At 28.1% G+C, this 25,193-nt stretch overlaps 1 protein-coding gene across 2 annotated transcripts in view; it reads left to right on the top strand.

Annotated features, from left to right (window-relative positions):
- LOC113378841 (sodium/potassium-transporting ATPase subunit beta-2) overlaps positions 1-25,193 on the top strand; it is a 406,525-nt gene that overhangs the window by 365,607 nt on the left and 15,725 nt on the right. For both annotated transcript variants that reach the window (XM_026619460.1, XM_026619461.1), the window contains exons 3-5: positions 3,486-3,626; positions 11,378-11,497; positions 23,299-23,468. In XM_026619460.1, the coding sequence (XP_026475245.1) occupies positions 3,486-3,626; positions 11,378-11,497; positions 23,299-23,468 (431 nt within the window). The remainder of the gene's footprint in view (positions 1-3,485; positions 3,627-11,377; positions 11,498-23,298; positions 23,469-25,193) is intronic.

Raw genomic sequence — 25,193 nt, 5'->3', positions numbered from 1 at the left:
AACTGAAATCAAATTTCAGTTTAATTTATCATATTTATCTTTTACATAATCATTCTATTTTAACATAATATTTTATTTTAAAAAAGACTGCAAAATCTTAATTAAAGATTATACAAGTGTTGATAAATCATATTTCTCTTTTGCATTTTTATTATAACGTTAATCGCCACGATATCAGAAAATTTTACACATGAATCAAGAAAACTTATCGTATCGAAGAAAATAAAAAAAATACTAAAGTTCCTGGAAAAACTTCATATATGAATATGACTGACATAGTTCTATATTAAAACTTTTTTTCTCAACAAGCCAAAAATTTTGCAGGTCAATTTGATAGACATCCAAAGTTGGTATGGCTTATGTAGAGAATTTTTTTAGTGTCAGACACATATGACTGACACGACGATCAGCCGATGGTCATAGTTGTGATTCTTGATTACTTTTTTCAAAATGCAATAAAATTTATTTTAGACCATTCGCTCTTGAAAGATTATTTATTTCTATTACGTCTATCAGAATATAAACGAAAAAACTAATATATTAATTAGTTATATTTATATTTTAATGTATTTACGCAGTAATTGTCATAATAAAATCTTGGAATTTTGATTAGCATTTCAATAATTTAGTTTCGATTATTGTTCTATTTATATTTTTTTATTATTAAAGCAACTTTGTGTTGCAATAGTTTAAGGGTGCTTTCACCACCTACGCTATGTAATTGTTTGAATTGGCCTACACCTCTGCACAAGTAACTTCAATTGCAGTGAGCAATAATCCTAAATCATTATATATACATACATATACATGTATATGTATACCTATATCTATACATCGAGTTTGTGTATCTATAAACTGTTAAACCCACGATTTGATATCGGAAATAGATTACCATATATCATTTACGCGAAGGTATCATAATCGCGAAGACATTTCTCACTAATTTCGATTAGCCAAACGGAAAACTTCGCAAGAGAAACGGATCACTTGTCAATGTCGATCAATCATTGTACGTCATTCGAGATGAACACAAATAACACTCAATCTCCACTTGGGTCTGAATGATTTGTTACTATAATTAATATGAACGTCACTATACAGACGATCGACTATCGTATTTGTTAAAATACATATAATTACATGCCGGTGTAAGCTGATCGCCGAGGGCTTTTAGAGGTGGTGGGTGGTATTACATATATAGGAGCATTTCTCGCGGAGAGTGTTTATTTATAAATTGATTCACTTTCATCAATTTATACTAATTTTAATTTCCACAGCTAATCAAATTGTAAAATAAATCTAAATGAGGGTGAAGAAAATTATTAGCAGGCTATAGAGTAGACTCAAAAGGACTTAACATTAACAGAAATATTCACCAAATATTCGTCGACAGTGTCAATTGTCAAAAAGTTTGGTTTACAACTACACACACACATATATATATATATGTGTATATATATATATATATATATATATATATGGGTGGTCCTTAACCAGGACATTTTCGAATGTCTTTACTCCCAAGGGCGCAAATACTTCCAAATGATTCAAAAATGAATCTCTAATAGTATTAGCTCTTAATATAAGCATTTAGATAGAGCGCACACAAATTAAAAGTTTATTATATTTGTTATTAGCATACGTCATTAAATACATTTTTGTGCCATCTGTACGTGAACTCAAATAATATGACACATAACAATATTTATAAACCACTTAACCTCTAATTAAATCCATGTTGGTTGTTCTCTAATATTTATTCATCATGGAATAAAGATAATAATTTGAGTTTCAACAGCACCAATTAAATAAATATTTTGCAGCAAAATTAATCTTGATTCCAGCGCGATACATCAAAGAAAAAAAAATCATTATGTTAGTGTTGCTGTTCTGTTAATTTTTCTCTTATATTTATAGTTTCTATACCAATCCACAAATCTTATAATAACCTGGTTCTAGCTAAATAATAAAAATAATAAGTCTAATCAACTTTCATATTTATTTTATAAATGTAATATTATTCAAAATAAAAATAAATTAAGCTAACTTTCCATTAGATAATTCAAATATTTTCAATATTTGAATACTATATTTTATCTAAAGCCTTTTCGAATAGATTAACTCTAAACTCTATTGCGTTCTCGAGTGATTATAATGTATTGATCGTAGACACGTAGCTCTGAAAACAATGTTGACTGACCCAATAACGTCTACGGCTGGCACTTGTGAAATATTGTGTCAGAAGTTTGTAACCATTTAATAACTTTATTTTCACAATATTTTGTTCAGCAATGGAATCTATTGTTATTCAATTTTGAAGACGTTCATATCCTTATGTCAACACGTTTGACTTCTTATTGTATTATTACTTTATTTACACTGGGTTGGGATATGAAAACTGTTTTTACACATTCATCATGTTCCACTATCATCCAAAATATGTATAAATACCTATAATTACATTTTTGACAATTGATGACATTTTTTATTACGATTCATGACTTTAGCATATTGTTATATAGTTTTTTATTTTAGTTAATGTTGTATATTATTCATTTTTTTTAGTTTTTTTTCCTCATTTAATTTAGCAGATAGTATTATTAAAATTGACACGCGATTTAAAGATCGGTTTTTGCAAAAAAAATTTCAATACTAGGAAAATACGACCAAATATTGAGTGACAATGTGTTCGTAAATCAGCCGAAATTATCCCTTTAATAAAGCATACAAGAATAGTAAAAAAACACAATTACAATTTTGATATTTTATTTTGAATTTTTTGTGAATTTACTTAATTCACATAAAATATTCTCCATTAAATATTTATTTGTGCAATGTAGATAATACTTTAGAATTTTTTCTAAAACTATATTTTTTCCACTAGTTTGTAAGTGAACTTTATAAATCATATATTCAACAGTGACGCGTGCACTTTACAATCGCAAAAATAAAGTTATATAGTTTAGTCTATAAAACTACTATACAATAATAATTTTTATTTTATTCTTCTTTTATTATAAAGATACATTTTATTGTATAAAGCTAAACTGTAGTCTTTTTATGATTGATGTTAACTCGTATAATATAATTGGTTAATACTGCGAATAATAATAAACCCTACAAATGGTAATAAACTATTACATAAAAAGCATTTCAAATGATATTCATAAAAGATTCAAAATAGAATTTTCATATACTGTAAATTATTTATTTTCTTCAAACACAATGGTTAGTGTCTGGGCCTTTTTTTCTTTTCTGCATTAATAAATAAAATATGTTGTGGATGATTCTTATGACATTTTTTATGCAATACGGCGCCTAAGTTTTGGACTTTTGGTTTAGGCGTCAAATTAGAGTAGAAAAATGTACTATTTAAGAATTACACTTCTGCGAACAAATACAATACTGGTTTATTAACCAATTTAGAATTGTTAAGTATAACTATGATTAATAAATAAACTAATAAATTTTCTCTTCTATTTCAGCCAAGATATTATTCTTCTACATATGTTTCTATTCGGTACTGACGGGTTTCTTTGCCGCAATGTTAGCGGTGTTTTATCAAACGTTGGACAATAGGATGCCTAAATGGCAACAAGACAATTCGCTCATCGGCTCTAATCCAGGTAAGAATAATAATAAACAAAAATATCATTTTTTATTTCGTTTTACAAAAAATATCTGTAATGAAATGTAAACTATTTTCTAAAAATTTAAACAATATTTTGTATAAAAAAATTACATCAAACTGTGTAAAACTCAAGTTTTTGTTAACACAATCTACATATTAAGTTTGCTATTAATTTTTGAGTCTGAATATGTAAGTTGAATCATGACATAATCAATTTTCAAATAACCGTTCTATTAAAATAATAAAATATCTTGTAGCATGAATATAAAAGCGTATATGCATACATAAAATTAATATATTCAAGTCGATCAGTATATGTATTCTGAAATACATCTCTCCTCTCTTTATGCATAAAATCTTTTGAACACAATGTTGTATAGCAATACGATTTGTTTCATTTTCTCGAAATATACGTATGCTGAATGATACAAATAACATTTCATATGTGCGAAAATGGCAAAGGAGAAAATAAAATACAAACGCAAGTCATATCCAATATATGCTATTTAAGTGGTCGTGTGAAGTCAGAAAAGGTAGTAAAAGTGTTGAACTTTTCTTGACATCAAGTCCAAGTGATCAATCTTCCAGAAGAGATTGGTTCGGTGGAAAAATCGTTTCTTGGAATAAACGACTCTGAATAAATACATACTAGCGGTGAGTTTGACTTTTTTCCGGGCAGATTTGCTGAAAGCTAAGAATAAAGTTTTTAAATTATATAAAAATGTTATACTTTGTTTTATGGCTTACTACAAAAAATGTACAAGTAAACATTTTATTACATAAGTTCAGTATCTTATTTTATTCTAAAGAATTCTAATGAGATACTAAACAAATATTACTCTATATTTTTTTCTTCTTTTAAACTTACATAATTTCAAAGCTCTGTAAGCTTGATTATTCAAATGGCCAAAATCGTATTTTTAAATCTTCAGATATTTTTAATAACAGTCGACATTTATTTTTTTAGTTTCGTCAATTTTACTTAATTATTGATCTTTAAAAGGTATCGTTTGCCCATGTAATAATTTCTATTGGAATTGTTTCATGTTATGATTTTGTTTAATCTTTAAAGCAAAGATTAAGTAGTGATTATAAGAGAACGGAAACGGAGAAATCACGAATATTCAATTTAGTCAATCTTTATTTCAAAGCAATATTTTTATATATAAACCAATGTAACAAAAATTGAAATTAAATTTAAATTTAAATCTATCATGAAAATGCTTTTAATTTTTATCGTAGGTGTATTTTTATTTATTCAATAAATCGTTTTTAAAAAATCATAGAACGCATTATTTTTACTTCAATATTTTTATTATTGTGTTTTCAATAAATCCTCTCTGATAGCAAATATTAGTGCATATGATTGTTTGTCCAAACTGTATGATTGTCATATGTTTGAAAATTAACACATTACTGAACTTATTTGATAAAATACTTACATTTTAATGAATAATTAATTATTTTGTTTATAGTAATGTGATTTGCAGTTTACTGGAACAGTTTTGAATATACGGTGGAGACGCCATGTACACTTAAGATTGCGAACCTAATATGAAATTATGCATTTATATTTAAGATTGTTATATTACCTCAGATGTATCGTACATTAAATACATAAATTAATATCGATAAGCATATGTATTTACATTACTATGATAATTTATGTAAATATAGTATAAATCTTAAATATTTTCAAATGACGAACCAATTTGAACAACTTACTTTTAAGATACTTTTTAGTTATTTATAATCTAAAAAATATACTTCCATTTGCATAGTTAGTATTCACTAATTTATAGTGTCTTAAATTACCGCGCCTATATTTTCTTGTAACTTTATACTGCATCGTTACATTTTGTAATGCGAAACCTTACCGGCCGTTTCGATTTTTCTCGGTTTCTTGGAATGAGGAGAAAATGAAAGAGATTTTCACAAATCTGTAGCTCTGATGTTTATTAGCATAGCAAGGCCGGCACTTTGCTAATGGAATTTTAAATTCGGTGGCGTTCTAGTGTGAATTGCTTTAATCAGTGCGCAGTTCGTTTTAAACGTTCGTTACCGCTCAAAAGATTACCCCATTAGCAATGAAAAAAATATCTCGCTGTATGCGCGATGTTTAATTATATTCAACAAATTTAACAGAAAATGAAGTCTAAAGTTTTTTCTTAATAAGCGAGCTAATGTGTTGAGAGTTTTATATATTACATATGATCAAATGATAATGAATTCTACATTAACCGCTAATTTAGCTTATCTTGTAATATATAATTTCAGTAACAAACAATAATTTTTCCAAAGCTAAATATAACAAATGTACAGGTAACTAACTATATTATCACTATGACATATAAAAATTTTTAATACGTGCGATATGAATCTGAGTATTTTATTTGAAATAGTGTATAAACAATAGCATAGTTATAAATATATTTAATTATTTTAATAATTCAATGAAATAATATCTCAATATTAAATAAATACTGCATTTGCATTTTGTGCGTGATATGAAAACTCAATTATTATTTAATTTAGTAAATTGTTAAAATAAATAAGGACATGATTTTTATTTCTTCATTCAATTCAAGTAATGTAAGATAAAACTTGACATCATTAAATCCTGCAAATTATTGCTTCTGGTATATTTACCAGATTGGATCGTTTACAAAATGTACTTACCGCTACTAAACATTACTACGAAAATCAAATACACCATAAAATTGCCAATATTATTGGTCAATAGTTAGTCAACTATAAATTACATCTCATATACTACTATCATATTTGCATAATGATCAGTCCGAAATCCGCCATAATTATCACTCAGAAAAATCAATTAAATTTTTAATTGTATAATTCTAATTGGGTTATTAGTAGAGAAGACTGACTAGGGTTGTGCCAGGGTAGGGTTGTGACAGTCGTCATTAAAAAATGTTTAGTTATATATTGTTATATTATGCTTTGATGCTTATACCCATTGTTTTCTAACATATTTTAATGTCCCGTCCTGGGGTCTCCTAATGACACTATTTCAGTATTTCCACATAGACAAATGTTGAAAATACCATTTAATTTACATCTCTCTTAGCTAACTGATACATTAATAAAATTATTGCTGAATAAAATAAGTGGCACAGCCGTACCAAATCTCCCCTACATGCTATAATGATTTATAACAGATTGATTAATATCTGCCGAATGAAGATAACAATGTGATATATAAGATAACAAACAATAGATAGAAAACGTTGCGCTTCAGTAACACCGACTAGAATATAATTTTGCATTAGTTTTTATGAAACCATACGAATTGAAATTGTTATCAAATATTTTTCTCTGTACAAGTCTAAATATTCCGTGTTTCTTTGCATAGATGCCTGAGTTTCGGTTTTCATCGCGCAATAAATCACTGCTCTAGCAAGAGTGACATCCCCGAGGCAAATAAAAGGAAAAGAACGAGAAAATAATGGTGCATTTATCAGAATAAATCGCGTTCGTGTGATATATGATTAGTTACGGCTCTCTCCGGTTCCATATTTGTCATAAATAATGTTTTTTTATGACGCCGAAATGTCTGATGCGCTTGTTATATTGAATTTCGGAAGAAAATACATTATAGAACAGTTTTTGTTGTACAATCCGAAGGTCTCCAGTTCTAGGTTGTTATAAAATATGAAACTCGAATTGATTTATTTCATCTCGATGTTTGAAAAGTCGCAGCACTACTAATATTACATTCACAATGAAATGAAAAAATGTTTTTCAGATGGCTTTTCGATCTATACTTTCACCGCAGTGTTAATTTGACATGTTATTCCCGTTTAAAGCAGCCTGTTGTCAAGCAGTAATGACAACTATTGCCACTTCGAAATATTGATAGCAATATGTTTCCAAGTAAAATTAGACCTGATCGCGCATTTCTGCGTCAATTAATATATTCCCCCTATTAAAGAAATTTTAATAATAATTCATCACACCGAGATAGATCTGTTTGGGTTCTATCTGTAGAACTGATTAGTATTGAGTCAACAGCTCTTAAGTTCTTTATAGAACTTAGCCCTGTTTTTCTGGCTCATGCAAGAATTAGAAATAACCCATAATATAATTAATATGTAACTTTATATTTAAATATACAATAACTATTGAACTCACAAATTTTAATCTAAAAATATTAATTTTAAGTCTAATGTTTTCTTACAATATTTGAGATGTGGTTAACAGACAGTCATAAGTAAAGGATTAGATAATAAAAATTATCCTTTTGTGGTCGGTAAATTGTTTGTTTTTGTGTAATTCAACTTCATTTCTTTTTGTACAACTAAATGCGAAAGTTTTTTTTCTGTGTAGAAAAGAATTCTGAATTTTACCATAAAAGATTTCATCGGTTCGAAAAAAATACTCTAAATTAACTTCATAAATTATACTAATATATTTTTCATGAATATCACTAATATTTGGGCTAAATAAAAGTATTTCAAAGAATTTTGAGTAATTAACTATTACATTTTCGTTTATATTTACCATTTTTTGTATTTAATATTAACACGAAAAATTCTCACTTTTTGTGTTCATTCACTGCAAATTTCACTAGAACGCTTTTCCGAGGCACTAAAATAAAACTGTCTAAAATAAATTACATTGACGGTATCAATAAGTTGATTGATATTTCAGTTTGAAAATAGAAATATTGTTCAATTATATCTTCTGGTAAATTAAAATTCAGTTCTCATTTCTATTTTAAAAATGTGTTGTTGACGCCATTATCATTATAATTAATGTAGTATTGTACAAAAATTATTTAAAAGAAGTCCAAAGAATATAGTTTATTGTGTGAAATAATGCGAAGTTTTCTGAATCAATATTATTAAATCGTATAAACGATATTTTATTTTTTTATAACAATAAGTGAGTCGATTACATCGTTATCAAATGAGTGCATACAGTTTTTGCCGAATCATCGTTGATATACGAAATAATTTCAATATATAGCAACGATAACTTAATTAGAACGAAAAACAAACTGAAGTATTGATTTTGCAGTACAGTTATTTTATTGAAAACTTCCGTTATAGTTCCCATCGTCATGGAAATTGATTGACCTAATTTCAATAAAATTCAATTATTAACAAATTGCAATGATTTAAACGAAAAAGTTTCGACGTAGTGCAAATAGATTGGGTTTTACGAGTAATTAATTTTATTACAAATGTGCTGATGATCGATTACCGAAATTGTTTGAAACTGACTTCAACAGTATTATAGTTCGAGTTGTTTGTTCCACGTAATTAAAAACTGCATTTATTAATTTTCGTAATATTTAAAGATGGGTAAATTGTTCTATCGATATTTCGGTACAGTACACCATTGGTTTTGTACATGCATGTGTTAAGGAGATATTGTAGGGAAAATACGGACAAAATGGTATATATAACAAAATGGCACAGTGGCCTTAATTGAAAATTGGATAGTTTTAGTACCGTTTCTATGACTGTATAACGTTAAGAAAGCAATATCACAGTATTCTAGCAGTAATCAGTTCAAACGTATTTCGCGCCTTCAAAAGTTTATTTTGAGGGCGGTTTTCTCATGTTTTCTTAGATACTTACATATTATTGTTTGTAAGAATTTCTATTAAAATCAATTAACTTATGCCAGTTCTAGTGATTTTGATCAATTTTATCGCAATTGCCAGGTGTTTGATGGAATTTTTATTATTCGTGCATTTTTGTTTACTTTCGGACAAAATGACATACTTATACAATGTATACAACAAAATGATATAGTACAATTTTGCAAAAATTACAGGATAGTTCATTCTATGCCAGGTAAAAAGTAAATTAAAACTTGTCAAAGCTGATTGGTTATCAACTTCTACTCTAGTGCCAAAAATAAACCAAAAGATTTACCGAAAAAAAACTTTTATTTGTTGCAAAAACCTTTTTTATTGTCCTGATTCCAGCTAAGGTTGCTTACGATGTATAACTTGTTTCCTTTGGGGTCAAAATGAAAAGAGGACCAAACGATTGAATTGTCAACTTCTTAAAAATTATAATATCAGTATGTCCTTACCTTATGTCATTTTATCCATGAACAAAATGGTTTATGTAATTGCTTGCATTTTTTCTTAATAAATATTTTTATATTTTCTACTTAATTAGAAGACTATGTTTCTTGCAGTTATTAAAACTGGGTAAAAACGATTGAGACTGATCATAATAATATATAGAATAAATAAATATTATTCAAAAACAAAAAACTATCATTTTGTTCGTACATCTTCGAGTTTAATTATTTCTTGTTCGACCTAAACCGGAACCTAATGTTTAGTTAAACCAAACTAAAATTTTGTAGAATAAATTATTTTTAACCACTAAACAAAAACATCAATATATTTTACAAGAAATGATTGGAATGAAGTTAATTTCATAGTTACCTTTAATAGCACGTCCAAACTTTAACTGAAAATTTATAATTTCAATATTATTTTGAATTAATTCATTTAAAAATGTTGAATTACACAATTTACGAAATTAATAATGAAATTTATATGAAAGAGTATTTCATTTTCATTAAGCTGTCTGATTAGGTAATGACAATTGGTAGATAGTTAATGTTATCTACATATATTGCTAAATTACTAAAAATTTGTACCGTTTCTGTTTGCAAACATTTTTATATAATATGCATTTAAACGGTAAATCTATTACATACATTATTATTGATACCGAAAATAGTTGTTAAAGACATTTTGCTAGAATGATTCAGTGTACAGTGTACAGGTACTTAATTGTTATTAGGAAATGTTATCTATATTACTAAATTACTGTTTCTGTTTGCAAACATTTTTATATAATATGCATTTAAACAGGTTTACATATATTATTTTGATACCGCAAATAGTTGTAAAAACATTTTGTCAGAATGGTTCACTGTACAGTGTACATGTACCTCTACATATGGTATATTAACGTGGAAAAGTTATTATCTAATGCCCGAAAATGAAGTATTCATTTCTATAAAATCTATATAATTGCAAAAGATTATAAACAAAGCAAAGCATCTAAGCGCATGTATCTAAACTATATTTATAACTGAAATCTATATAATTGCAAAAAATTAAAAACAAAATAAAGCTTTTAAGCGCGTGTATATAAACTATATAAAAAATCAATCCTTCTGTATCAGATCATTCTTATATAATACACATTTAAACAGTAGATCAACTGCATATATTATTTTGATACGGTAAATTGTTGTTAAAAACATTTTGCTAGAATGGTTTAGTGTACAGTGAACAGGTACTTCTACATAGAGTATATTAACGTGGAAGAGTTCTTATCTAATGCCCGAAACTGAAGTGTTTATAACTGAAATTTATATAATTGCAAAAGATTGAAAACAAAGCAAATCATTTTAATGTATCTAAACTATATAAAAAATCAATCCTTCTGTATCAGAACATTCTTATATAATATGCATTAAAACAGTACATTAATTCCATACATATATTATGTTGATAACAAGAATAGTTGTTACAAATAGCTTTAGTTCACCAGAATGGATCGTAAAGGACGAATAAAAGTCTTCTAACTTTAGCTAGTTTAAAATGAAATCCAAACGATCGTTTTTGTGCTTAATTTAAAATAGATGAAGTCGATTTGTGTTTTTTCTATATTGCTCCGCTTTAATTTCCAGCAAGTATCGTTTGAATATTCAAATGCATTCTAATTTTATGTCCGATTACAGGTCTCGGGTTCCGGCCGATGCCGCCAGAGTCCAACGTCGAGAGCACGCTCGTCTGGTACCGGGCTAGCGAAAGCAAGAACATGGAATACTGGACGAAAGAAATCGATAACTTCCTGCACGGTCAGTATTTCTTGTTTTCGGAATAAATATTTGATATTGTTAAGCAATGCTGGTGAAGATGTGACTGGTGGGCGCTGATTTATATCATTTACTTCAAGGGGGTATTCTAGTATAGAAGTTTAGAACTAGTTTTCCAACTAGTTTAGTTCTTTATTTTCAAACTTCAATCCTTAAAGGGGCACAACTAGTGTGAAATTTTCAAAAAATCAAATTTTCAATTTTCCCATATTTCGATAGGTTAAATCTTTAAAAATAACATACCAAAATTTTAAATCGATATCTTAAATAGTTTTTGAGTTACAGCCATTTAAAGAGCATATATATAGTATATACATAGTATAACGATCATTTTATCTTTAAACGCGTTTTTCTCGAAACAGCAATTTCCGAATTTGCTGCAGCGATTACTCAAAAACAAATGATCCAATCATTACCATTTTTTTTATGTGTTCTATATATAGTTCTCCGTAAAATAAACTATCGATTATTTGATCGGATCAAAAATCGAATTTTGACAGTCCAAAAACAACCAAAATTTTGGGTGAAATTCGACTTTTTAAAAAAAAAACGCCGTCATTTTGTCAATTTTCGATTTTTTTTTCTTTATCGTAGTTCATTTTACAGAGAATATTATCTAGTTTAACGATAATTTTTTTTTAAATTTCATCCACGTAGAAGGCCGGAATCACTGCAGCAGTGGAGGTCCTTTTTTTTGTTGCGCCGTTGGAGATCGACGATAACTTAAAAAATATTTAATTTCTTTCTTCAAAAATTTTACTAAAACATCTATAAATATATTCCTAAAATTTTGAAATGATTGATAAAGTAGTTTTTTTTAATATAAATTCCCAAAAATCACCTTTTTTAGGCGGTTACACTAGTTGTGTCCCGGGCCATGTCCGTAAGGCGTAATATTTGCTTCTGGCCCGATTATCGTACGCGGGCTATGCCCATAATATTTACTTTTGGCCTAGCTATTGCACGCGGGCTCTGCTCGTCATTGTAAGTTAAGGGGTTAACTATTAGAGAATATGCATACAAGATTTTAAATATTCAAAATCTATGAAAAAAATTTTTCGGAGCAGTTTGGTCACCTTTGTTTCGCCTTCCTTCGCGAGTATTCTTTGCAGACTTCTTTTCAGTACGAACTACGCTCATCACCAAATGCCGATTTTTACTTTTTGTTACAAAATTCGAATTTAACAAAAACGTATTTTTTCAAGCAATTGCTATTTTGTGAAAAAAATTTAACTTGTCCGGAGTCCATACGAATGCGCCATTATTCTAGATTAATAATTTGTTTTCATTTTTTACTGGATTATTGGCAGAGTTAGAGTCAGGGGTATTTTTTTAGACTCATCACCGGCAAGAATTTAGACAACTTTTTGACTGTTTTTAATTTTAAATCCTTTTCTGTATTCTTGAAATATTAATTGGTAATATATAAAAAAAAATTATATTAAAAATATTGTTTGCCCTTTTTACGGTCTTTTAAAAATCACATAATCATGTTTCCCTTGAAATACCCTTGAAACTTTTTTATTGCGTTTATTGATTATTAAGAGTATCGACGTACAAATTTGAAAAATAAGTTATTAACGCAAATAATTATATATAAATATGTATAAAAGGAAATTATTCAAAGTAATATTTAAATTGTTGTCGGTAAACTTATTTATCATTATTCATTTATATATATATATATATATATATATATATATATGTATATTTTATTATTAGTAATGTAATATTTTTCCTTTTTTCTGGTTTTCATATTCATATTATTATTATAATATATACACACACATATATATATATATATATATATATATATATATATATAAAATTTTAATTCTTTGTCGGAAATAATTATATTTAAGCTTGTGCTCAACACATCACATAAATGATGTAAAAATCAAGCCGTATCTGTGTCTATCATCTCTACAAATTATTTACAAGCTTATTTTTGATGTAATAATAATTACCAAATTAATTTTTTGTTATGATCTCCTTAGTTTACTATTGGCTAGTTTCATTAATTCAATGTCTTATGTATAATATGATTTGTCTTATTTTATATTACTAATGAAAATTATTTACATTTGATACCTGATTTCCCGCCTGAATGTATCAACAAAATCTTTTCGAACTAATGAATTTCTATTTCACATACTAAACGAATCCTTTTTTCAAATTGCATTTTACTTTCGATTCAAAACTTGTTCTCTTTGTCTTTGTTGTTCATCGTTTTGACAGTCTATAACATTTATATTAAATTTTTTCATATAGTACTTTTATTAGTTTTTAATATACGCATTCATTTCGACCATATTTTATTAAGAGAAATATGTATTCGTAGAATTTTTCATGCGCTATTTTCAAGTTTTTTGTTTTGTACAATGTTTGAATAATTAGCATCGTTATATGTAGGCGTCTGTCCTTCAGGAGTATAAAATCGCGTTGAATTCATGATGAATTTTATGATAGAAAATATTTTTTGCGGCCCTTGTTCATCTCATATTTAAATAAAAAACGTTTTACTATAGAACTACACAAATAACGTTTTTAATTGATTATTATTTATATTGCGAATAATCTGGTAGGAATAGTAGGCCTATTTGATTTTTTTATTAACAAATTGACTTCAGCATTTATAATTTCGTATCGTATATCATTTGTATAAAGCTACTTTGAAACGCGTCGCACTAGTTGTAAGTTTTGCAGATGGTTTCATTTTCATGAAAAATTTTATTATAAGTTCAGAAGAACTAAATTATTTAGTGATTTTTTTTTATTTTTATTGTTATTTTCCAAAATAGGTTTTTGAATTATAATCGTTAGCCGTTTGTAATGATTTATAGTTATAGTGAAAATTAAGCGATTATTAGATATTCACATTAGTTTCTATTATTCATGGTATTTAAGTTTTTCCCTTAATAATAGTAGTGTTATATTATTTGACGCAGAAAGTTGAGATTTCTAGACAAAATGTCACTGTATACCAACTATATACTATTCAAATAATAAATGTCTTCAATCATGTTGGATTTATATACCGGATTTTTATTGAAAAGCTAATTAATTATTGAGGTTTTTTAAATTATTAATTTATTTGCTCATTTATTTTTCAAGTCATAAATACGTTATAAACTCTGAACGATTACAGATTCAGAATAAAAATTCAATTAATTCTCAATAGTAATGAATAATAGTTGATCAAAATATATGCTATTTAACAAACATTATTTCATCACATTTATAAATATATGTATAATGAATACGTTTAATTATCTCCTATATTCAGGTCAATAAATTAAAATCATATTTACCTACTAATTTTTGATACGCCGCGATAATTTTTCTCCGAAACATTTGTTTCGTTTCCCGTACATCAGTTTGCTTGAAAATGCGGTTGTATCTTGAAAAATATGTTTATACGGAACCCTTATATTTTGATATTCTAAACACGTAGTTCTAAGTCTTTTCTACCTGTAATATCAAAGTTCGTAGCCGTTGCTATGGATTTTACATACAAATTGCATTCAAGTACAACATTAAATTTAAATAGCTTTTTCGTTCGCAATTAAATTATAAATTGCCAGTTACATACTCATTCTTATGACGTGGTTACATAACGCACAAAGTAGTTACTTTCAATATTGTTATATTAAATATTAAATGGAAATTTGAAGCACAAGTGTTATAAAGTGTAAAACCGTTTGAATTGAAGTATTTATAATATAAAACAATTTTAATTAAATGTTGCATAATGAAAAAACTTGAAAGAGTAATTTTAATTAGTGATTTAAAACTGTAGCCGTGTACTGCACTTTTGAGTAATAGTAAACAACTTTTCTTATACACTTTTGTATATCGCGAGCAGCAGCTGCACTTGAGATTCTTTCAGAATTTTTCAGATTCTAAAAGAGTACATCGTTTTAGAGGAACATTAGCTTTAGTTGTTTATATTTTTTCTATTTATTTTGCACAGCAAAATTGGATTTATTAATTCTGTAGTCGTTATTAACAACACGTGCACTGGATACTTTTACTTATTCCTCGCAATTAATTTGGTAAAAAAAAATTATCAAATTAAATACTCGAAAGCTTTTAGTGGTCCTAAAAAGTGGAAACCCACATTTAGTGAAACCAATAACTATAATCGAAGATCTTAACTGTCTTATTTTTCATTTATTACCTACTGCGTAAATTCATTCAATATATTTAATAGCTTTGCATTAATACCTATAATTTTTTATTTTTTCATCTTCGTATGTTTTGTAATTTGTTTGCGCTTTCTTTTATTGAGTTATCTATAAATTGAGCCTTCAAATTGTATAGTACTTTAAATGGTTAAATTTATTTAAATTCATGTGATCGAATATAATATGAACACCTAAGAAATGGCATCTACTGAATCGTTAAATATTGGACGGAAATAAGTGAAAGGATTTTATCCATCATTATGAAGTTACTATTTAACGAATTTTATCTGATTACGTATTTTGTATGATCGAAAAAATAAAGGTTGAGAAACTATGATCTACGGAATAATATTATTTCAGGTTATACATAAGTGTATTACGTGAACAATATTTGCACAGTGAAGTGCTTCATGCGAGCTTTCTGAAAGAACTTCCTAACTGTACAAATATTTTATTTGAAAATAAATTAGCTTTGCCAATAGGTGCTTTAAGTATGTTATTAATAGGGTTTCAGTTTGGTATTATTTCAGTATGTGTAATTGTTTAATAAAGTTTGTGGAAATATTGAACTAGCAAGAGTAAATATATAAGGCTTTAATTCAATTCGAGCCATAGTAACAGGCTTCTTTAGTTATTTTAGTTATTTTGTGATGTTTTTATATAAATAAAGATGCAAAATGATAATGATGAACTTTTAGTATTGTATTAAATTATCATACATGCGAGTCTATATTGTCGAAATATTAAAAACAATGCACTTAATCCAAATTATGAAATTACTTCAAATTCATGTAAATAATTTTAAGAAATTAATAAACAAAAGTAGCTTTATTCTAAATTAATATTAAAACAGTTCAAAAATATTATTTAGTCTTAAAAACTTTGCTTTTATTGGTGCAGATTTAACGACATGCACAGTTTTTAGCTTTAAATAATGAAAAATTTAGGGGATAAAGGTTGACGTAGTAATTGCAGATATTAACATGTCTTTGGGGATTTCTATTGCCAAAGTAGGTTCTTATTTTAGTTCTTAAATAAATTTCGATTAATGATGAAATGATTTACTAATTCATAAAAACGTTTGAATCAAATATAAAAAATAAAATGATAACTTTTGCATTTCACGGCATTATATTTCTCTTATACAATTATTTTTAAACCGTAGTATGACTGTAATTATTTTTATACCAATAACAACGGTATCGGGTATCACCATACATTTTCTTGGGCTATGATATGCGTATTATATTTTTTAATTATACACATAATGGTTGTCTCAGACCTTGAGCAAAGATACTTTCTAGTTCAATTAAGCAACATTTGATGTGGTGGTTTTCCTTCGTTACGAGAATACGACGAACGTATCTTTGTAAATAAAGAAAAGCTGCTGAAACCTACACACTGTAGAGATCAGATATATAGAGATTTGTAACGCTAAATTGAACCGATTACGTACACACAGTATACACACACTGAAGCTTGCACACAAATCTATTTTATGAGAAATCTTGGATTTTTCAATATCGCAGATAGATATTGTTAAAGTAGCGCAATCGAAAATTTTAAGATGCATTGTGAACGCACCCTGGTATATGTTACAAATGACATCCTACATAAAAACCTCAAAATAAAAACTATTAATGAAATGATAAAAGAAAGGAGCAAAAATACTACAAAAAACCAGATCACCCAAACATATATTTAAAACAGTTAAGCGAGGAATGTCCCACACGAAGATTGAAGAAAAAATGGCCTTACGATCTTAAATAAAATGTCAAAAATAAAAAAGAGATCTCATAGGAGATAATCTCTTAAATGCATTAACATTACAGCACATTGTCTTAAAAATGTATATTATTTTGATTGACAATAAAACTATGCAATTAAAAAATTATTTACATTGACCACTATACGATACTGATTGGTAAAACTTCATATATATAACTTTTGAAATTTTTATCTATTCTTTTAAATCTAATTCATTACCCTCAAAATAATCCCTTTCGGATGCAATGTATCTATGCCAACACTTTTTCCAATTTTCAAACATTTTTCATAATCGTCTTCTGGAATAGCAATTAGTTCCTTCTTCGATTTTGCTATTATCTCTTGAATCGAATCAAAACTATGTCCATGTAACGGTCTTCCGAGTTTAGAAAATTTTCAGAAGTCGAATAAGGTGGTTACGGAAGGATATTGGTTGAATTTTTTACAAAATTGTAACAAAGAACGAGTGCAGTAGTGCAAAAACGGCTTTCAAAATGGTGTTCAAATTTTAAACCCTTTGAAAATTCCAGCAACATCAGCAAGCTTTCTAGTCAATCGATAATTTTGCAGCACCAACTCTTGATTTTGTTGACGTGTACGTCATCAATAGATGCTCTTGGTAGTCTTCGATGTGGTTCGTCTTCAACGCGCTCTCGATTTTCTTTGAACAATTTGTGCCAGCAACATCAGCAAGCTTTCTAGTAATCAATCGACTATTTTGCAGCACCAATTTTTTATATTGTTGACGTGAAGCTCATCAGTAGATGTTCTTGGTCGTCTTCGATTTGATTTGTCTTCAACGCGCTCTCGACCTTCTTCGATCAATTTGTGCCTATCAAAAGCACTTGCCTTTGATATTGGTTTCTCAGCAAAGGCCCTCTGCAATTTTGTTCGGCTGCTGATATTTCATTTCGCGCATTAAATTTAATGCTGCTTCTTTGTTGAATAATTTTAGACATTATAAAAAACGAAGAGACAACTTTTCTTTGTTTGCAAAAAGAAGCGTAACTACTATCAGTACCAATAAATAATTTTGCCGTAAAATTGGATACAGATGTCAGTAAAAATACTTCCTACTTGAAAATAAAACAATAATTTTGAAAAATAATGCACACTGTTGATTGTATTTTTTATTTCAACGACTAATTGTGATTTTACTGGTATCAATCAGTTTGCACCCTAAATGTCTCAATTAGCGCTCCCCCAGTTGGCAGTAAGCTATAATTGCCAGATGAACTGACCGGGTTGCCTCTGTCGGCGGCGATTTATCGGTCATAAAGCGTCTGCCAGCTTTTGGTCTATCGATATGGAGGAGTTGAAAACAAATTGCACACGTGAGGCCGCCGTGCATAAATAACATGTGCTATGCAAAATATGATATCCTATCCAATTGCAATTTGCGCAGAGTACCGGTATCATCGCAGCATCCGTGGCGTATATGTAAATGTAACGGGCGTTCACATAGCATATTCATTTGTAAACATGATGAACGAACGAGCACGATGCATGTAAAGAGATATATGTGACACATCAAATGTAATTAATTAAATAAAATTTGTTACTCGCTATATGTGCATCTACTCTAGCTCGCAAACTATGCTGTTACCTGATACAGTAGCTTTTCCGAATGGAAATTCATTTTGCGGATATATGTTTTATGACATAAATAATAAATCATGTATAGATGAATAGATAGATACTGCAAATCACGGTTTTTGGTCTTAACCATCGTAACATTCAATAATCTTCCAAAATGGTAACAGAAGCTTCGTAAAGTCATCCTTTACGTAATTGTTCTTTATTGCCGCTTTGAGTAACGCTTGGTCATTGAGATTTGCGTCAAACAATTTAATCTAGAAACGATTACTTATTTGTTCTAGTCGCTAATCACGGCCTTTGCTTATTTATAGACGTATAGAAAAGCTTTATTTATTTTATTTTATTTTATTCATAAGCAAGCCGTAATCAATAATAATACATATTATTTCAGGCTCTTGTCAAGCTTATTCATAATTACTATTAAAAGGATAGTAATTTTATAATAATCATAGTAGCTGCACGAATTTTGCTTCTGAAAAAGAGCTGAAAAAAAGCATTCGAACATTAAATACAATGTTCATCATCAAGTCCATCATATTAAAATCTATTTGACCACCAGTTAAGCTCAAAGTTCTTGCACAAGGTTGAAAGTTATACTCATTTAAAACCGTAAAAAATTTAATTAATAAAATAGCAATAAAAAACATAGATAAAGGATAAGGATTATGCAAGAAAATAGTTGTTGAAATCAAATTGAGAAAATTCAGTAATATCATAAAAAGCTAATTCTTTAAAAAGTTTAACTGAGAACGCATGAAAATTTTTGCTGTCTAAGTTTTGGATATTGGGTGGAAGTTTATTCATAAGTTGAATACCATTTGCACTTCATCTCAATGTCTCAACAATATTTCATTTACTTGTAATTTAGTACCATAGCACAAAATTCATCCATTGTATTGATTGAATTTAAATTTCTTCTGGTTGTAAAAGTTTGATCAACTTATTCACGAACCAACAGTTACTGGATTAGATTTTATATTGACTTTGCTGGATTTTGCAGTGTAGTAAACATATTAATTCAAATACCTTTAAATGATTCTCTGCATTATAAATATTTGATTTAAATAAATGTAGATTTTTCAAAGTTACAGAATCGTGTTAATTAAGTGTGCAAATTCATTTTTGGTCACACAATCTAGGCGGTTATTCTACTTCATCATATTGAATACAGAACAATATTTTTTGTTTTGTTCGTTATTCTTGAAGCATTTGTTAAAAAATATAGTGTAGTATAATGGTATGACGGTTTTGCAAACTTATGGCTTTTCCATTACTATTTGTTACACTAAATACTTGATTTTCATTTGTCAAAGTCGTATAATTAAATTTTTAATTTTGGTAATAATGACTGTCCTACGTAAAGTACATATAAAAATTATAGAGTAAAAACATATTTTCAACCATGTTATTAATAAAATTATGTTATAATAGTGGTTCAATAGTATCAATTATTTTTCCATTAGATTAATATTACTTGCATGATAAACTGAATCGTGATTTGGGACAGATTCTGCCGTAAAATGGACCAATTTTATGGTAAAGCTATGTTACGTAGCATTTTTCATATAAAATAGTGCTAAAAATTGTCCAAATGCTATGTTTTTGCTTTGCAGTCGAGTTTTACACAAAAAATGTAACTTCGCTCATATGTTATTATGCCACATCATAAAGTTATAACATTCTTTTTTTTTGACGTTTGTGCTTTTTCTGGTTTAGGTTTCCAATTTAAAACACCTGACTGCACAGCAACCACATAGCTATTTGACAGTTTTTAGTACCACTTTATATGAAAAACGCTACGTAACATAGCCTTGCCATTACATTGGTCTACTTTACGGTAGAATCGACCTATATATATATATATCGTATGAACATTACTAGGTCTATGATACCTGAAACGATGTAACGAATGCCTACTACAGATTTCAGCTGCAAATTGTTTGCGAAACTTATGCCTTTGCATGAACAACTGTGGGTTTACGCGAATCATTCGTATCCGATGTTCTGTTTCGAGTTGCTCTTAGACCCGGAGTACGCATAAGTTCAGAGTGTTTGTGCGAAATTAATTTTAACAAATCATAGTTTGAATTGCTTTGCCACTTCTCCTCTCTGACTGCAAGTTTTCGTATAGTTATTCTGTTTCATATGTAATATAGAGAGATGAATTATTCTCTAATGGCGAAGGCTTTGATGGTGAACTAAGAAGGTAGTTGAAATAGATTGTTTTGTATAAACCTAATGAAGCGTTATCAAATTATAAAGTTTAATTCTATCAAGTGGGAGTTTGAGTTTACCTTGTTTCTTTGATTGCATGCCATTCAGATACATATGAAATAATGTTCTTTTATCATATAAGCTCATTATCGATTGAAAATTGTCCTGTAGTCTTTAGAAAATCTCTACCATATAGCTCAAAATTGCATTACTAGCTCATTTTTATAACTGCCATATAATAAGGAATTTCTCAAATACTTACATGAATTATTTTATGGGAATGTGATGGGGCTAATCAAAACGTGATCGTAGGCGATATATGCTATATAAAACCCATATAATTTTATGAGGACTTTCTTATTAGGAAATCTCTGTAATTTGCCGGGCTTCAAGAAAAAGCTCTTCGTAATAAGCTTTTAATAGACACTCTAGAAGTGACTGAATGTCACAGTTTTAAATCTTCAGATATTTCTTTAATGATTGTTAGTTTTACTTAAAATACATATAAAATGTATGCAATAAATGCAATTTAGATAATTATTTATTTAATTACTATTTTATTGACTTATTTTAAAATTGTTGCAAGGTAACGAAAAAGAATAAGTAAACGTACTCTTCACTAGTAAGGTATCTTCGTAACTTCATTACAATCTTATTTTTTGCAATCTCAATAGATTCAAATATCCATTTACAAACCCAATAATAATCTAAAAATTACATCTTTGATAAAGGCGACTACTAGATTTTATGAGTATTGGACTTATATTGGCTTTGGTTAGGTTATAATTATGTTGTCAAAAGTGATCACAAAACAAAGATTTGAATTAACTACATTTTTCATGAAACCTGATTCATGAATTTTTTATGCAATAAACCACTGTCTATCACAAACTTAACTTTTTTTAATATCAATCAGAATACAAAATTCTATGAGCTATTTGGCTTAATTCGTTCGCTCAACACACACTCTCAATTATAAACATATTAGAAATGGGTAACTCACTCCGGAGTTACCACTCCGATATAACTCCTCCCTTGGAGTGAATCCGAGGAATGAATCCGAATTAACATGTGCAGATATTTGCTCGAGATTTTTTACTAATACAAAGATTTAGGTCGAAAGAAGTGGTCTTACATCCAGGTTTAGGACTTTTCAGGTATATATTTTGTATTCTGCATTCTGTATACGATAATGTGTGTCCGTAAATGAGCTGTTTCAATGGTATACAACCAGCTAAAAAATTCAGTATTATATTATAACTTTTACACAATTATGATTTTATAATTGTGTAAAAGTAATAGAATGCTAATCAAACTACCTGATGTATAATTAATTCTCGAAAAGGAAATAATAAAAGAATGTGAGGTATTATTATTTTGTGAAAAATATTATACACAAAGATTTGTTCTTACTTCATATATAAAGTTCACTGCATTATTCATATAAAAAATCTCTTCAAAAATAATTACAAAATTGATTTTGATTCCCAAGTTTTTTGTCAATTTGAGATTTGTATGCATATTGAAATGCAATAAAATCGTAATTGTTATAAAAAATGAACAAAATGTTTGAACTATTTGTAAAGTATTCCAAAGTCTTAATAAATCCTATAGATAACACCACACTAGAGAACACATTTGTGCCAATTATGTTTCAAAGTTGTCGGAGTCATGGAGTTGTTAAGTGGATATAACTCCTCTCTGAAGCGGAGTCAAATCATAACCGATCCGGCTTCGGATATGATAAGCCCATCTCTAATCATATATGATATTATTATTGCTAGATTTTAATATATCAATAGTTCTCACTTGAGTGATCCATTGCCAATTCTGGCAATTTCTTCAAGAGAGTTGCAATGTTTATAATTCTGAATATTGTGTATGGAAAACTGTTTTTCAGTCTCTGAATTGTATTTATACTTATGTCAATTAGATGTCTTAAGTGAAAAAGTGATATTTGGTTATATTGATGTATGAAAACATTTTTGCTAACTGTTTCTTTATTTATTATTTCAGAATACCGAAAGAATGAAAATGTAGAGAACCGTGTAAGCTGTGATTACAATAATTATCCTCAAGAAGGCAAAGTATGCGACGTGCCCGTTGACAACTGGTCGCCATGCACGGCCGACAACCAGTACAACTTCCACAGAAGCGCGCCTTGCATATTTTTGAAACTCAATAAGGTAAGAAAAGGCACCGATTTCGAATAATTTGTTATAAGAACTTAGTATATTTTACACTGCCCGATGCTCATTTTAGCCATTACTCATCAACATGTTTGTTTTTATCGCAATGTCTCTCAAAAATATAAAATCAACACTCGTTAATAACTACTGGAAAAAGGGTATTCATAGCATCTATATGTGTAATAGCAAACATATTTTTTCATGTTTTGATCGGCGCTGATCTGGATAAATTAATTGGACCGGATCTAGCTCGCTGATTGCATTTTTTCCCCTGGCATTTAGTAAAATGAATTTAACATAAATGCTTACTTTAACATGTATATTTGCATGTAGTGCAAAAAATTTTAATAAACTCAAACAAAATTATGTCATTTTTATACAAAGTATCTAATTTACTGTATATAGCCGATTGGCGTCTAATAAATAAATAAATAAATAAATAAATATTTTTCAATACTTTTGAAAAAAACTTCAATTTATATCATGTCGCTCTATTTTTCTCGTAACTTATAACCAATACAAAAAAGTCAACTTAACGAAAATAACTCGATTTCAAAAATAACTGAAATTGTAAACTTGTAATTTGTGATTTTTTCTTATTGTTAGATACGGGTTTATGATAATTATCATCATAAATATCATAAATTATTTGTTAAATATAATCTTTATTATCAATTATTAATCATAATTATTGACCAAGTTAACAAGCAATGAAAAAATACATCTTATTATAATATTTATTGTTCTTAATGCGTATAGGTTCTTTTTCACAAGCTTTATAATTGCAATATATAATAATTAATCTAACGAGTAAACAAATTAAACTTTAGTAACACTTAATAGGTTGAGCTAACAAATCTACTTTTTGCAATTTAACGATTCAAGCTAATATTCATCTTCACTCGAGATAACAATGCATTTTATTTAAATTAATTGAGTTCATTTATTAGTGAAAAAGTAGATATACTTTTGAATACTTATGAGCGAATTTTGAATTGGATATATGATCAAATATTTTCTATCAAATCAAGAAAACCACATTCTCAATAAACTGCAATAGAAATAGTACATTACCAACTGAAAAAAGAACTGTTACTATATCTTACAAAACAATATTTTATTTAAGATTAAGTCAAGATATGAAATATAGAAACTTAGTGTATTTATTAGTAACTCTAACTTTCATGTTATAAATGTGTAAATTTTAAAGTACAATATTTTCTTATTAAATAGATGGATTTAAAAAAAATAGAAATGAATAAATTTAATAAATAAGCAAAAATTAACCTTAAATGATGTGTTATAAAACTATTCGTTGATGCCCCACTTTGGGTTAGAAGTTAGAAATTTTATTCTAGAAGATCAATAATCAGAAATTGTAGGATAAAGTAGCTGGAAAGTCAGGTAACGACCAAGACTCTAACTTTTGCGACGGGAAGATATATTACATTGAAAAAAAACTGTATTTTATCCTAAATCTTCTATATCTATCCTTTATATGTCGCCTGTAGTTGAATAGAGAATACTATCATTGATTTTGCAATTTAGTATGTACCATTAATATTAAAGTTCTATTAGAAAAATATAACTTCAATTGTAAAATATTCCAATAACTAGATATGGGGTATGCTCTATATTCAGCTGGCGTATTTATAATATGAGCTATCCGTTGCGCTTTTTCTTCAATTATTCATGAGAACCATTATCGTGAAGGAAAAGCTC

Source organism: Ctenocephalides felis, unplaced genomic scaffold (genome assembly GCF_003426905.1).
Source record: "Ctenocephalides felis isolate EL2017-DRISC unplaced genomic scaffold, ASM342690v1 CF-g0.4_SCAFFOLD_01886, whole genome shotgun sequence".
NCBI classification, from domain to species: Eukaryota; Metazoa; Arthropoda; class Insecta; order Siphonaptera; family Pulicidae; genus Ctenocephalides; species Ctenocephalides felis.
This window is presented reverse-complemented; position numbering and strand designations above follow the sequence as displayed.